The sequence below is a fragment of the Arvicanthis niloticus genome, chromosome X (assembly GCF_011762505.2).
Source record: "Arvicanthis niloticus isolate mArvNil1 chromosome X, mArvNil1.pat.X, whole genome shotgun sequence".
Lineage (NCBI taxonomy): Eukaryota > Metazoa > Chordata > Mammalia > Rodentia > Muridae > Arvicanthis > Arvicanthis niloticus.
The window spans coordinates 29,082,568-29,100,150 of NC_047679.1; the positions used below are offsets into that span (position 1 = coordinate 29,082,568).

The 17,583-nt window shown below is 37.8% G+C and overlaps 1 protein-coding gene across 1 annotated transcript in view; it reads right to left on the reverse strand.

The window, feature by feature from the left end:
- Map3k15 (mitogen-activated protein kinase kinase kinase 15) overlaps window positions 1-17,583 on the reverse strand; it is a 129,696-nt gene that overhangs the window by 45,323 nt on the left and 66,790 nt on the right. Inside the window, exons 7-13 of the mRNA XM_034484972.2 lie at window positions 16,108-16,278; window positions 12,646-12,758; window positions 12,075-12,234; window positions 8,658-8,808; window positions 6,888-6,995; window positions 4,870-4,919; window positions 1,795-1,890 (exon numbers count right to left, since the gene is read on the reverse strand). Of these exons, the coding sequence (XP_034340863.1) occupies window positions 1,795-1,890; window positions 4,870-4,919; window positions 6,888-6,995; window positions 8,658-8,808; window positions 12,075-12,234; window positions 12,646-12,758; window positions 16,108-16,278 (849 nt within the window). The remainder of the gene's footprint in view (window positions 1-1,794; window positions 1,891-4,869; window positions 4,920-6,887; window positions 6,996-8,657; window positions 8,809-12,074; window positions 12,235-12,645; window positions 12,759-16,107; window positions 16,279-17,583) is intronic.

The window sequence follows — 17,583 nt, forward strand, 5'->3', positions numbered from 1 at the left end:
TATCAACATGTGGAATGATGCCTAGAACTATTTGTCAATAGAGAAATGCAAATCAAACACACAATGCGATTCAACAAATACCTACAATGATAGCTAGTACTATAAAAAACCAGACAATGAAGGACAGGGAGGTGAAGAAGTTGGAACCTTCATATATTGCTAAAGGGAATGTAAAATGGAAGAAGAGTCTAGTATTTTGATCCCTAAATCTACAAGCTTGGTGTACTCACAAAACTTGCTTATGGATGTACACAGAAGTAAAATTCATAATAATCCAAAAGCTAGGAGTGTCTTACATGACCAGCAACTGATGAACAGACAAATAAAATGTACTATTAGTTCTCTAAGGTATTGCTGCTAAGGCCCCCAAAGCCACAGCAAAGTATTGATACATGGTATGTCATGGAAGACTCTTATAAACTGGACACTACAGAAAAGAAGCCAGGCATGAAAGGCCACATATTATGTCACAACATGTATACATGATATCCAAAAATTTTATAGAAAATAGGTTGGTAGTTGTATAGGGCTGAGGTTATAGAGGGTTTGGATAAGTGAAAATGGTAAGTGCATATTAATGGCTACTGGGTTTCCTTTATGAATAATGAAAATTCTTTCTTTTTTTTAGTCTTCAGTGTAGAATTTATTTTTTATTGGATATTGTATTTATTTACATTTCAAATGTTGTTCACCTTTCTGGTTTCCCCTCCACAAACCCCCTATCCATCCCTCTCCCCCTTGCTTCTATAATGGTGCCCCCCCCAACCCACTCCCACCTCACTGCTCTAACATTCCCCTGGGGCATCAAGTCTCCACAGAACCAAGGTCTCTCCTCCTATTGATTCCAGATAAGGCCATCCTCTGTTACATATGTGGCTGAAGCCATGGGTCACTCCATGTGTACTCTTTGGTTGGTGGTTTAGTCCCTGGGAGCTCTGGGGGTCTGGGTGATTGATACTGTCATTCTTCCTATGGGGTTGCAAACACCTGCAGCTCCTTCAGTCCTTACCCTAACTCCTCCATTGGGGTCCCTGTGCTCAGTCTGATGTTTGGCTTCGATTTTCAAATTATATTGTGATGGTTGTTAAAGTCTGGAGCTACATTAAAATTATTAGCTTAAATACTTTAGATGGTTGCAAGATATGTGGATTCTATCTCAATGTTGTAAAAACAATTTTATTTGAATTAAAAATTTCAAGAAAGATGTAGGAGGAGCTAAGGTGGGAGGAGTAAGGAGAGAAAGAGGAAAAGGAAGGGGAGGAGCTAGAGAGAACAGAGATATAAGAGGATGAAGAGCCACACAGGTATGGAGAACAGTCCCAGGTACCAACTTATATTTAGGTTAGCTAATTGGGAAATGCCTCTAATTGTATGGGCATATTGTTATTGAGCATTACCAAACATATAAAGCCTTTGATTAATATTTAAGCATTAGCGTCTCATTTTCCTACAGGGCCCACGTGGAGGGCAGAATGGTCTGGGCACTGCCCAGCCTTGTGGAGACAGCATGGAAGATTGGCAGAGTCATCTCCCATGCTCGCATCTTGTGGGTGGCAGGGCTGGTGTTTCTGGCTAGCCATTTCTAGCTGCAGCATGCACATGGCCTCTGGCCACAGAACATGGCAGCTGAGCTAGGCAGAGCTGCCTCAGCTTAGATAGTTGGCTTGACTAGCAGCCATTTTAAAATAATTATCACAACAGATAGTACAGTTAACAAACATTTTTCATAACAAAGATCCTTCAATATTATCTGTCATAAATACATTGCACATATCTAAATTAGCTATAACTTACCTATTACACTGGTCTTCAGTGGAAAAGTAAATTTGAAAGTCATCAGAATTATCATGGACATAAAGAAAACAGCACCGTTCATCAAACTTCGATAGGCTGTAAAATTTCAAAACATAAGAATGCTTATACAAAGCCAGGTATGGTGGTACACACTTTTAATCCCAGCACTGAGAAGCAGAGATAGGTTGATCCCTGAATTTGAGGCCAGTCTGGTCTACAGAGCAAGTTCCAGGAAAGCCAGTGCTACATAGAGAAACCTTTTATAGAAAAACCAAAACAACAAAAACAAAGAGGATGCCTATATATACATTATGATACCATTTTTTAATTTTTAATTTTTTTCATAATTTATTTTTTAATTTACATTACATCCCAATCACAGTTGCCCCTTCTCTTCTTCTCCCAGTCTCACCCTTACAAATCCCTTTCCTCATTACTCTCTCCCCTTCTCTGAAGGGGAGCCCCCTTGGGGACCACCCCACCTTGAGACTTTGTTACTGGATAGTCTCAGTAAGACTAAGCACCTCCTCTCCCACTGAGGCCCAACCAGGCTGTCCAGGTGGAGGAAGGGGATTCAATGACAGGCAAAAGAGTCAGAGAAACCCCCCTTGCTCCAATTGTTAAGGGACCCACATGAAGATCAACCTGCATGTCTGTTACAAATCAATTTTAAGTTTTAAAGAAAATTGGAAAAAAATCTAGCTTATATTTTTGTCCACTTTCTAAGTTCCTGATTTTATTAATCATTATTTTTAAAGTATTTTTATTTTTAAATTATACATACGTGTGTGTGTGTGTGTGTGTGTGTGTGTGTGTGTGTGTGTGCCTGTGTGTGCAGGTTCTGCAAAAACTAGAAGAGGCTGTGGGATCCTTTGAAGCTAGAGTTACTGGTGATCATGATCTAGCCAACATTGACACTGGATCTGAAGTCAGGTCTTCTATAAGAGCAGCGAGTGTTCTTGAACAATGAGCCACCTCTCTAGCACCAATGCTTCATTAATCTTTTAGCAAATATGCCACAATTTGACTTTTCTTACTCTATGAAAGTTAAATTTAGAGACACTTATATTGCAAATGTATTTTTCAATTGATTTTAATATATATCAAGAGATTCCTATATATTCAGGGCAAAGAAAACATGACCAACAGAAAAGAGTAGAAAATATGATCTCTGTTTTGTAGTTCATAATCTTACAAAAACAGAAAGGTAAGAGTATTCATGAAATAATTATTATCTCAAAGGAATTTTGACACTTAGAAAGTATTAGAACATTCATAGTCAAGGAATGTAAACTTGAGAAAGACCATTAAATATTTTCAGTCTATTTCTACCCAATGTCTGGACCTGACATACATAGCCTCAAACAAGCAATATTCAGTTTGCATAAACACATCCAGTAAATGAAAGTCATCACAGTCATATCTACTTACAGATTTCTGTTAGAAAGTTCATTCACATTGGGTCAACGTGTAATAGCCCTCATTCTGCCAGAGACATCAGAGTCCAGTTTACCATCTATACAATTAGTTCTTCAAACAAATGAAGCCACTTTATCTGGCCCCTTGTTGGTCATTTCTTTTGATCCAGAACCTGTCTTTTTTATTGGTTATTTTATGTATTTACATTTCAAATGTATCTCCTTTCCTGGTTTCCCCTCCTGAAACCCCCTATCCCATCCTCCCTCCCTCTGCTTCTATGAGGGTGTTCCCCCACCCACCCACTCCCACCTCTCATCCTAACATTCCCCTACAGTGGGGCATTGAGCCTCCACAGGACCAAGGCCCTCCCGTCTCATTGAGAACCTGTCTCTTATCTGTTTATTTTGAGACAAAGTATTGTAGTACAGTTCAGGGTGGTGCTGAGCTTACTATGCAGCTTCAGTTAGACTCCAGATCATGATTCTTCTGCCTTAGCCTCCCAATAGAGCAAAAATGTATTAAACTATTCTTAATGCTATAGATGACACAAAGAAGATGTATTAAAACAGCAACAGCTTAGGGTGATTCAAAACAAAGTTAGGTTATACATGAGCCAGTTTTGAAAAAGGAATCTACAAAAAATAGCTACAACAGGATCCAAAGAATCCCTGTCATGTTATGCCAGTCCTGAGGTCTTAGCACAGCTCTATGTAAATCTCTACTGATGGTTGAACTGAAAGCTAGTAGTATTTCTATGAAGTAATATAAACAAAAGGCCATGTTGACAACATTTTGTTCATTATTGCCACCTAAGATAATCTTTTCTCCTGGTTTCAAGGCAGCATTATGCAAGTATACCATTATTCCTATTTAAACACTGATATTTTCAGGACAAGATAATTCTGGGTGTGAAGGTAATAAGGAATTCATTCAGTGGCTTTTGAGTTAAGATTTATGTTTAGAGAAAGGACAGAAAGTTCTAGCCCAAACTCTCATTTGATTAAAACAGAAAAAGCAGAATCCTATAGAGGCTGGGTGATTTTTGATAATGCCACACAGCAAAGAGAGAACTCATATCTACTTCATAGTAAACTCCTACCTTTGGACATACTGGTAAGTTGATTAGGGCATCTGAGGTATGTTAGTATGGCTTGGGATAATTTATGAAAGTTCACCATTCCTGATTCCCAATAGCAAGTGTCATACTTTTTGGAATATATCATCTTTGTTCTTATTAACAGTACCCCTGCCTCCAGAGCTCTGTTCAGGAGGCCTACTCAAGTTCTAGATGCAAATACTGACTTCAGCCCTGGGGGTGCTGCTGGTGGTAGTGGTGGTGGTAGAGGAGGAGGAGAGCACTTGAACTTTGTTTCTAAAAAGATACTCTTTCGTTTTCAGTCAACATTTTCTCTTTAAAGTGTAATAACTAATTATTTCTTCTACAGGATTGGAAGTTGCCATACTACAAGTCAAGAAGCTCTTAGTAACAGCACACTATAAACATCATATGGGGCAACAATAAGGAAAATATTCTGTTAAGTTCTGTTAAAAATAAAAGCATCACATCTTATAAGTGAGTAGAAATATCAAAGTACCTTAAATACTGCCATTAATTGTATTAAGACAGACAGTTACATCTTTCTCTTATGTTCTTACCTGATTCCTTTAATAGAAGAGGCTGTAAAATTCCACTCATGGATTTGTTTCTGCAAGTATAAAAGATGGAAGTCAAAAGCTTGATTTTTCTCAATAAAGTATCATTTCTGATTTCATCCTTTCGTCAATTATTTCTTCTAGTTTATTTTCAATAGTGATTAGGGGTTAGAGCAATATACTTTACAAAACTTGGAACACACAAAACGTTTTCTGAGGTATGAAAATTCATGCCTCTGATCCAGTTTCGAGCAAACAATATAAATTTGAAATACGTAGCTTGGGATAGACACACTACAAACATTGAGTAGTCTTTCATCTTCTGTCAACACAGTAGGCAAACTCTGAAATAGGCTTAGGAATAGCCCACCTCAGTTATAAAAATATTTGGAGACATAAGACTGACAAACCTCATTTATCTTCATTTCAGTCTCTCCCTGGGCTCACAGCTAACCAAATTTCTGTCTCCCTTGCAGTTAGACAAGGCCATATGACAGTGTCCTGACCAATGGGGTGTGAGAAGCTCTTAAAAAAAACCTCCATGAAAGCTGAGCATAGGGGCACAAGTCTATAATCCTAGTAATAAAAAGGCAAAAGATTGCCGCAAATCCAAGATTGGTCTGATCCACACAGTAAATTGCAGGCCACCCAGGGCTACATGACGAGAGCCTGACTCAAGTATTTAATATACACTGTGCAGGAAAAATGCAAGCACATCATGGTAGCTCATCATCATTAATGATTTCTAACTGTATTTCCAACAAAAAGATTGCTCCAGAGTTAAATATTAGACAAGGTTAATGGTCTTCACTTGAGATTTGACTAATGTGCTCAGGTATTTCTAATCTGAATTTGAGCCTCTGTTTATTTTACCATGCTCTATTTTATTTGTGAAGATAATGCTTATTTTTGCCTGATAACATAATCATTCCCATTTTTGCTAACAGAGAGGAAAATAATCTTTCTTTGCTCAGCTAATGGTAGAAGTCCCCCCCATACTCCATGGAAACACACGTACAGCAAATAAACCTATCTAATGTGCCTGTCACATGCACTACGCTTCATTACTACAGAATTTATGAAAAATAAAGTATTTTAGATAAGCAGATGAAGATACTGGTATTACCCCAAACCGGAAGACCTAGCTCAGCATTCTGTAATCTTTATAATGGGCAATTATAATTGTTATTACAATATAAGCTTGTATAAATTTCATAGTAACTATCAAAGTTCTAAACATACATACTCTGGAGTCAAGCAAGCTCATCTCTAAGGTACAAACTGGCATGTCATTGGCAAGGGTGAAAAACAGAAGAATGTTATTAAGTATCAATGAGAAAAGTGAAATACTGCCGGGCAGTGGTGGTGCACGCCTTTAATCCCAGCACTTGGGAGGCAGAGGCAGGTGGATTTCTGAGTTTGAGGCCAGCCTGGTCTACCAAGTGAGTTCCAGGACAGCCAAGGCTACACAGAGAAACCCTGTCTCGAAAAACCAAGAGAGAGAGAGAGAGAGAGAGAGAGAGAGAGAGAGAGAGAGAGAGAGAGAGAAGATACAATAAGTATATCTAGACTGTGAAACACACCATACAATAAGAAAACACAAGGAATGTGACATTTTAAAAATCAGGTGGCTGGGTGTATGCTTTGTGAAAGATTGTTCAGGATGTATAGAAATCTTTAAAAACAAGTTTCAAAAAAACAACTGTTAGGTCAATGTAAAAGCACTTGTTTACAAACCTATGACCTAAATTTGATCCCCAAATCCCACAGTGGAAGTAGAGAACCAAAATTTGAAAGTTGTCTTCTGACCTTCATGTGCAATTGTGACTATGTGCACACATGTATGTGCATGCACACACACATACACACACATGTATACAGTACATGTACAGTATCATAATTTAGAAGTTAACCATGGGTGCCTATTATCTCTAATACTACCACACAAACTGTCCTATTTCAAAATCAAATCATTGATTAAATAATATGAAAGACAGCTCTAGTCCTATTTTTTCTCTTACCATTTCTGTGGGTGAGACATGCCATAAAGAAACAGTTCTTTCTTCAGCTTCATTGTTGATAGAAACATAAGAAGGCTGGTAGACTTTGGTTGGCTCTATTACCAGAACCTAAAATAAGAGCATTTTTATTTTTTACAAGACAGAGCAATCACACAGGTGACCCTGCTCATTGGGGAAGTCAAAGAATTTATAATTTATACTCAACAAATACTGAAGAGCAACTATGTGAAGCAAGGCTCTGGCCAGGGCCACAGCATGGCACACAAGTCCCTGTCTGCATGAAGGTTCTGTTCCAAGGAGGGCACCCAGAAGACTGAATACACAAAGCTATCCAATCTAATGCCACGTAACACTCCAAAAAGAGAAAGTCAGAAGCAGAAAAGTTGGGCTTCATCATACAGGGAAGGGAGCTCAAGAAAGGCCTGCTTGAAAGGGTGACAGAAGAAAAAAGGGAAGTTACAGTTTTTGAGATAAATAAGGAAGTAGAAAGGTTGGCCAGCGAGTACTAATATGTACATATGCAAGGAAATGAAAAGTGAGTGGTGTTTCCGTCAGTAATGCTAGTTAATTGCTTAAGAGCATGGAAGGGCAAAGAGGAAGAAAGTGAAGAAGGGAGAAGGAAGGCAGGTGGAGATGTAGGTGTGGGGAGCAGATGAGGAAATGAATCTCCCACACAGAGCAATCAACATGGTTACTATGGTAAACCTATGGAGAGCCTACACTAGTACTGTTTGTTACTGACTTGTACCTATCCAGTTTAAAACATTTTAAAATTAAAATAAGATTTTAAAATGTACTACCCAGAAACAAAAAAAAAATGATAAGCATTTCCAACAACTGAGTAGTTAATAAAATTCTTCTTAAAAACACTCATATTCACAAAAGTCTCATGGCATAAATATGAAATAGTTATTGAAATACAATGTCTAGAATACTTAGATATCTCACTTATAAAAATTTATGAGATGTACATAAAACTGAAACAAAAACTAAATGAAAAGCTAAAAGCAAGTCTGCTTTTTCAACAAAGTTTTAAATATTAATTAGTAGCACTGGAGGCAAAGTACAGCTTAGGAAAAGATAGCTTTAAATTCCCTGTTCAACTTTTTTAAAGACAAGATTTTTTATTTTCACCCTATTATTTTTGAACCAGATAATTACTGTGTGTGGCGGTAGCGGAGGTACAGTTCTATGCATTGGGGGACATTTAGCAGTCTCCGTAGTCCTTATATCTTATTGACTGCATCATCAACTCTTACCCCTAGTTCTTTTTTTTTAATTATCAAATCATAATTTTTACTTTTTAACACAGGAGTTATAAACACAAAAATGCAGGATGTGGGGAAGGGGATGACACAGGAGCATAGGTGTTCAGGGGGAGTACAGATATCTTTCAGAACAGTTACCCCTAGTTCTAACACCCAAAATGTGTACAAATTCTGCCAAATGTATCTTAAATGGAACAAAATTACATTCAGTCGAGAGACAATACTTGAGAGGATATGAGCAACTTTGTCTCAGAGTCTAACTTATCATCTGCTGATTCCACAGAGGACAATTATCCCAATATTGTAAGTTGCCATTTTCTTCCTTTTTAAAGCTTTTAACAATTATGTAGCATGAATCTCTAGTTCCTTCTGTCTATCTTAAAGGATTGGGGTTGGTGGTATAGATCAGTGTTAGAATATTTGCCTAGCATGCACCAGTTTTTAGGTTTGATCCCAGCAAAGAAATAAACAACCACCCCCCTGTCCATTTAGCAGATCTTACTGGAAATCTGAGTCCATTAGTAACTTCGTTTGTTGCTTCAAAAATTATATCTAACCAGAAGTTAAGTCGTTCCTGCCTCGGTGAGTGTTCTGTAATGGGTTTCTTGAAGCGTTGAATTAACAGCAAGTTCTGAACTAATGACCGCAGGTACCTAGAAAAAAAAAATCACAAACTTCATAAATTAGATTCCTAAAGAAACTGAAATCAATTCTAAACCCTTTAAAAGAAGCTTTTCAAAGTCTTATGCACTTCAATTTGCATTTGTCACGAGCTCTTCATAAAGTTACTGAGCAGACACATAACTAATCACAAGAAATGCAAACAGCAGACAAAATCAGTACAACAAAGTTCTAAAAGACAAGCTTTTTACTAACACTCCAATTTTAGTACATACTGTCCAATGTTTCTTGGCCTTTTGGCTAAGACCAAGCATCAGTACGACATCTAATCGTAGTGGAAAGCATGGGATAACTGTTTTAGAAAACAGAAAAAGCAATTACAAAATGGCAATATGTCAACCTCTTTAAAAAATTTAAGTAACCTTTATGTTTTGAGGTATGTTTAGAAATAGTATACCAAAATCTATATATCCTTGATCCAATATGTTCTACTAACAACATCTTGCAAATTCATTGTACAGTATCACAATCAAAATTCTGCCACTGATCTAGTCAAGGTAGAGCTCATGCCCACCATTATGAGCCACCCCCTCATGTTGCTGTCCTACAGTAATAACTATTTTTTTTCCTATTCCTATCCTCTCCCTCAATTCCAGCAACTGGTTATCTAAAACCTGTTGCTTTTTACTTACAAAAATCATAATAATCTACACTTTCATGTCAGGAAGCCTTGATTCTGCCCATACTTTGCTGTTTTCAAGCAAACTGAATATTTGAAAATATAGTTGTCAGGCAGTGGTGGTCACTTTCTCTCTGGCACTAAATAAATAGGGATGGTTCATATGAAAGCATCATTGTATTATTTGGTTCTTTGAGGATCAAATATAACATTATTTAGAAAAGTAGACCAGTTTCAGCTCTAGCTGACTTGTTTGGGTACTTATGAGGTCTTAATCATCCATACTTGACACATTCTGGCCCTTGTCTAGATGCTAATACTGCTCTAAGCTCTGGAACATCCTGTCTGCTAAGACTGTGTTTTCCAGGGGTCATGTTAGACAGTCTTCACTAACAATATGACTTAGGTTGGAAGCCTTGGTCCATGCACCATATCAGTTTGACCTCTGGAAAAGCAAGACAGCAATATTAAGAGCATGAACATTTTGTGCCTACATACTTCATCCTAATAAAAAGGCTGCACCTCAAGGGTTATTAAACTTTCCTGGCTGTCAGCACTTTATCCCTGATGTCACATATTGGTGATGGAATACTTATTCCCATCTGTACATATTATTCCACTGGGAGATGGGAATTGAAAGTGTGTACATAATCTCTTCCAGACACATGTTCCAAGTATCTTCTGCCATCACTAACTTAGTCTGTATTATTTAAATGTAACAGTCCTAACAATGAGTGTAATAACATTTCTGAGTTCTGTTTAAGTCCTAAACACCAGACTGGCTTTTAGGTACTGGGCACTCTTGATGGTAAGCACAACACTGTTAGTCAGTCAACCCAGGTACTAATACAAGGGCACCAGATCCAACCCTGGGGTTTCCTTTCTCTGGAGTCTACTCTACTTGGTCCAGACACAGCATTGTACTTAACATTAGGATACTATACACAGCAGCTAATCTTGGAGGGCTGGAGACCCAACATGGATGTACTCATTCAGTTTAAGAACTTCCAGAATGTTGATAGGGCCTGAAAACCAAATGTTACTTTTCTCAGCCTGGAGAGAATAAAGATTGAAGAAATGGGAAGAAATTCCTGCCCTCAGAATCCAGTTGGTGTATTAAACTGGAAAGTAAGAAGTAGCAGGTGAACATGGGCTATTTAATTTTTTTTTTAAATTCAAGTCTGAGTCCTAATCAGAGAATCCGAAATCTGAAATGTTCAAAAACCCCACACTTTTTGACTGCTGAGTCTACATATCTGTGTTTATTACAGCACTGTTCACATTAGTGGAATCATGCAATCAGCCTAGGTGTCCATCAACAGGGAAAACAAGGTATACATAAACAACTGAATGTTATCTGACTATGAAGAACGAAACTATACCATTTGAAGGAAAATAGATGGAACTAAAAATCATCAGGTTAAGCAAAAATAATCCAGGCCATGGAGAAAAATATGGGGAAATGTATTCTTAATTTTAGAAAAGACTTGAAAGTAAAAGAGGCATTATTTTGGAATAGGAAGGAGAGCAGAGGGAAGGAAGAGAGATGGGAGACGGTAATGGGGGTGGTTCTAACCACCATGCAGAGCATCCATGCAGAATTTAACAATGAAATCCACCATTTTGTATAATTAACATACACACAAAATGTAAGCTTTGGGTTTTGAAACAGTTCAGATTTGGTTAGGGATGTTCATGTAGTGAAGTCTATACAAATATTAAAAAATCTAAGCTCCCAAATCTCAAATGCTTTAGAGTTCTAAGTATTTCAGATAAGGAATATTCAACCTGAAATAGAGCTGTATTTTAGAAAACTCAGATAACATCCATAAGAGAAAACACAAAATTAAAACTTGTATAAGGTCATCTCTTTAAGATAAGCACTGTCAATATCAAGGATAATATCTCTTTATCATTTACTCATTATGTAAGTGTCTACTAAGCATTTTTATGAGACTATAGTATTCAATAAGGTAACCACAATTCTAACAAAGCTTCATTTATCTATGGGAAAGTCTGATATTGCCCATCCTTTTTCTATGAGTAGCATACCAGGTATACATTTTTAAATTAAAACCAGTGAAAAATAGTTCTCCAAGTGTGGTTCTCCAGGAATAGGGATAGATTGTGGAGTAGGCAGGCAGTATAGCAACTGAGGAGGATGCCAACACCCTTGAAGATGGTCAACAGAATATCTTCTATCACCACAAAGCCCACCATGGCTAGCAGATTGCTGCATGTCTCCAGCTCAAGAACATCATTTTCTTGGTGGTGGTTTTCAGCCTTACTATATAAGCTTTATCACAAACATATATAAATACTAGTATCAAACAGCATTTTGCTCTTGAAGACATAAACTAAAAAGAGTCAAGAGGACTGACAGTCTAGTCTCAGGGATAGAGCATGCAAGGATACATTCCAGGTGAGCATGTGTCTGTCTCTTCTACCCTTTACTTAAAAGCAATGAACTCTCAGAGCTGTTATGTCTATCTTAACCACTTTAATGAGGAAGTTAGGTAGTTGTTGCCCTGTTACATTTCACATTTTCTCCTTGAATGAGACATTTCAGAACAGGTTAAGATTGGAGACATGAGATTACTAGGCACAGATGGGACTTACCAGACCGGGGGTTTCAGTTTGAACAACCTCTCTGCTGCCTGGACAGCCTTCCCAATGTCACTTGCCAGCATGCTGACGGTGAAGAACTGACCTACATCCCAGTAATTGTTCATTTTCTCCAGGCTCCCTTTTCTTCCCAATAAACTGTTCAGCCGGACACCTTAAGAATTTGAATTTTGATATCATGAAATAACTTCCTAGTTCTGACATATTATATAAGACTTTAGGAAAAGGACACACGCAGGCAGCCATTTTATTTGGCTGCTCTCTCAGGTATGCTATTGGAAAGTAACTGAAAGGCATCATTAGTTATTTGAAATACACACACACACACACACACACACACACACACACACACACATACAAGTCTTGCTATGTGGGTCTGGTTATCTGGAAGTCACTATGTAAAACAGGCCAGTCTCATTTAGGGAGACTCACCTGCCTCTGCCTCTGACTTCTGAGTGCTGGAATTAAAGATGTATATCACCATACCCAGAAAATTGAACAGATTTTTTAAATGTTCAATTTGTATAACTAAAACATAAATGCTTGCAATAATAAACAGCTTTACCTATTTTCCTTAGTTCCATCGAAGTTTCAAACTGTTGTCCAGAAACTATCAGCAAAACTGCAAGGTTAATTCCCGAATAAAGTGATGACTGGAGTTCAAACCCTTTGCGATACCTATAATTACAGAACCACCAAATTCTAATTACATCATCTTATTTTAAAGTGAAATGTATAGACAATAATACAAATTACCTCCTCATAAAAATAATTATTACTCTAATGTTTTATAGTTCTTCCCATAATCCTGACAAATGTACATACAACAGTCTCAATTAACCTGTTCTGACAATGTAAGAGCAACACAGTAACTTACACCAAGAAGTTTTTAATTTTCATCCTTATATTTTAATCACAAAAGCATATATTGACTAAATAAAAGGGGAAATCATATGAAAGCATACAAAAGAAAATTAAAATCCATTATAATCCTCCCAAATGACCATAATTTGATATTTGAATCTCATTTTGAGTTAAACTCTCAGTTTACACTGGATATTTTTTATTTTATAGAAATGGTGTCAATCATGAGTTATTTCTCTACTAGTCATTTGTTTGCTTGCTTACATTATCACAACACTAAATCACTTCTTCATGTATGAAAATAATCCCTGAATCCGACCCTAAATGACTATCAATGCAAATGTTCAGGGGAAGCAATGGGAATGAGGTAAAAACAAGGAGTGCCATTTACATAGTTTCATTTTAACTCTCTGCTATATTCTTTACTAGACATAAAATGTTTATCTATTAGCAAGTATGACTTTTATAAGGAAAAGCAATTCATTCAACAAAATGGTAACACAAACATAGATGATACCAAGGATTTACAAACCAAGAGTGATTTTTTTTCATTTATATGGTAAGAGAATATAGTGATATACTAGCTATTAAAGAGAAAAGTTATTTAGTTGGTTAAAATGTGGTTTTATAAACTTTGGAGGATAACATAGGTACCACCACACAGACCAGAGGACACCAAGAAGTCACTGATACTCAACAAAACTCCAAGCTTTCTCTAACCCTGTCAATGTTCTAAGACTTAAAATTTAATATCTTACTGGATTTTCCCATGTTTCTGTCACAATGAAAAGGTATGTCCAAAGCTAAGCAGGAAAGGCTCATGCCTCTATTATCAGCACTTAAGAGGCTAAGGCGAGAGATTTGCAAAATGAACTCAAAATCAACATCACTTTTAAGTAGAACAGGTAAGCAAAGAGAAGATGATATGGGATCATAGTCTTAAGAGAATAGTTGTAGTTCCCACCTTTACTTTCAATATCAGCTGTCAGATATGAATGGGGAGATATTGGATTTTCTAACCCTGCCAAACCCTCAAGCTGACACCAACTTTAGGAGTGAGACCTAGAAAAGGAACTGCCTTAAAATCCCACAGGATCATAACCCACAAATTGCTACAATGTGAAGCTACTAATAACATTCAGGGATGTTATTATATAGTAAGACACAGAAGGGACACTCCCTAAAATATACCCATTGCCTAAGTACAGAATACCCAAGATACAGTCCATAGAACTCAAAAAGGCCAACAAGCTGAAGGGCCCAAGTGAGGACACATCAGTCCCACTGGGGAGGGAGACAGAAGCAACCACAAGTGGGGAGGGGATGGGGAGAGGAGAACCTGATCTGGTATTGGGTGAGGGAAAAAGACTGAAGCCCTGAGGGACAGCAGAAAGAATGGAAACAGGTAACCTAGGGAGGTAGAAGATTGAGGGGACCCTCCACAATGTACCAGAGACCTGAGAGGTGAGAGACTCTCAGGACTCAAAGGGAGGGACCTTAGATGAAATGCCCTACAGTGAGGAGAGGGAACTTGTACAGCTCACCTCCAGCAGAAAGACAGAGCATCAAGTGAGGGATGGGGTTGCCACCCCACAGTTAAAAACTCTGACCCATAATTGTTCCTGTCTGAAAGAACTGCAGGAATGGAAATGGATAGGAGCCTGAGGAAAAGAAGGTCCAGTGACAGGCCAAAAGTGGGATCCAGCTCAAGGGGAGGCCCCAAGGCTTGACACTATTACTCAGGCTATGGAGTGCTCACAAAAAGGGACCTATCATGACTGTCCTTCGGAAGACCCAACAAGCAGCTGAAAGAGTCAGATGCAGATATTTGCACCCAACCAATAGACAGAACCTGCTGACCCCTGTGGTTGAATTAGGGAAAAGCTGGAAGAAGCTGAGGAGGAGGGCAACCCTGTAGGAGGACCAGCAGTCTCAATTAATCTGGACCCCCAAGATCTCTCAAATACTGGACCACCAACCAGGCAGCATATACCAGATGATATGAGGCCCTCAACACATATACAGCAGAGGACTGCTGGGTCTGGGCTCAGTGAGAGAAGATGCACCTAACCCTCATGAGAATGGAAGCCCTAGAAAGTTTAGAGGTCTGGTAGGGTGGGGGTTGTGGGGGTGGGGAGGAGGGATGGGATGTGGAACAGTCATAGGGTGGACTGGTAGGAGGATAAAATCTGGAGTGTAAAAAAAACCAAAAAATAAATTATTATTAATAATAATATTAATAATGCATATCAGATATCATCAGTCCTTGATCAAAACATCCAATGATGTCCCTTCCCATTTAAACAGAAAATAGTCTTTATGTCTCATTCATTGATCTTCTTTTGCCTATTCCTCACCATTAGTGAGTGTGTCCAGCATGGTCACTCCTCCAACATCTTTGCTTTTTGCTCTTCCCCTTATGAGGACAACTTTCTTCATAGTTATCTGTGAAGCCTATTCCTTCATTGTCTTCTTATCTCCACCTGCCTTCACACTATCCTATTTAAAACCACAAACTATGGACTAGAAGTATAGCTCAATGACAGCGCACTTGCCTAGCATGCACAAAGTCCTGGGTTTGATCCCTAGAAACTCCAAAATAAAACAAATTAAAAATTTAAGACCATTCTCCCTGACTTCCTTTTACTTTCTTTCCCTGATTACCCACCCTGAGCCTTTACCATCAGCTCAAATCCTATAGATTTTATTTGCTTGCTGACTTTTCTTACCAGCAAGGTAAGGTCCCCAAAGACAAGGATTTGTATCTACTGTGTCTGCTCAACCCATCTAAAAGTGTCTAGCTCAAAGTAAGCCTTCAAGTAAGTCTTCAATAAATTCAACAAATACAATCTATTGAATAAAGACAGGCAGACATGAAGAGCTCACTGGGAAGATGAAGCCCAATGGTGGTGGAGACAATTCTGGAAAGGGCAGCTGGTGGGAGTATGTGATGCCTCATTCCTGTCTCATGAATGAGTAGATGAACAAGAGCTGCTATTTCTCATGGTTTTCTCTCAGACTCTGGAATCTGAACACTCCTTGATCACATACATATATTGCAATTGTTTTTACTGTCAGTCAGCAGACATACACACACTAGGGAAAGACTTGGCTACTCCGCCTACATGGTTCTGTTCTATGTAGCACCAAGTGTACTATTTACCACTCAATGGCACTGTCTCTGCTCGCATCCTCTTCACAACCTGAATCCAGGAAGATGTCCTTGTAGATCCTCCCACACAGGCAAAACATGTCAGGAGCCGGGTGGTCACAGCTTTGCAGAACTTGGAGCATGACCTGAAGAGCCTTTTCACGGTCACCTGTGCTGTTTCTCCTGAAAGATGATGTTATGAGATCACAGTCATGTAATTTAAGACGTTGTTTTGCTCAAAGGAAAAATATTTTAAGACTTCTTTTCTCTGTCTGTAGCCTATGATTGGGCTTCTCAGACCCCATAACCACACAAGATAATTCTAATAATAAATATTATTTTATTTCTATTCTTGCCACCTTTTCATACATGATCTTACTTTATAGCCCTGGTTGTTCCCTGAACTCACTGTGTAGACCAAGCTGTTCACTCAAACTTGCAGCGATTCTTCTGTCTTTGCCTCTCTAGTGCTGATACAAACATGTGCCACCATACCAGGCTCTTCTTAGATCTCTGTGTTTCTTATTGGTCTGTGGCTATGAAGATTTTTGTGTATAACCACAGTTATCTCCATTTTTGAAAACTTTTAACATTTTTCATAAAATGTAAAAGGCAAACATCCTGACTTAACAATTCTACTTCTAGAATTTATAATATATAATTTCCCTAGCAAATGTTGAAAAAGACATTTGTTGTGGCATTGCTTTTAATAGTGAACAATTGGCAATGGTTGCAAATGTCTGTTTACAGAATAAATAAACCATCAGATGTATTGTATAACAGCCAAGCTATGTAATACTACTATGCAGCTCTTAGAAAGGAAGAGATACATAAATAATAATGTAGAATAATATACATAATATTGTATGGAAATGCTAATGGAAAGCATGATCTTGTTCTTTGAAATAAACACTACTAAAATATATGTTCATACATACAGACAGATGCCTGGAAGGATACACATTAAACTCTTTAGAAAATTCCTATGAGGACTTACATAAAGTGGTATATTTTATGCCTTGTTAATAACTGATAATAATAATAGTGAATCTTTTACGTATTTTGTTGGGGCATGCCACTCAGCCCAAGCTGGAATGAAATTCACTATGTAGCCCCAGTCTGGCTTCAACTTCATAGTAATCCTTCTGCTTCAGCCTCCCAAATTCTGAGATTACATGTGCCAACTACTATACCAAGCTTTATTTTAGTAAACTAATAAAAAATTATCCTTGATTTCTTGGTACTTTTATAGCAGATTTTAGTGTTTTCTTTCCTAACGACATACACCTCAAAAACGTATTTCATCATCCAAGAAGACATAATAGTACCTAAATAGTCTTTCTCAACAAGGGATCCTCTATACAATTAAATCCTACAGAACATTACTGCATCATTTGAATGACTATTTTCTAAATTCTCCCAATGATGGTACATGACTAGCTCTATTATACATGCATGAGATAAATTATTATGTCATACAGTGGATTC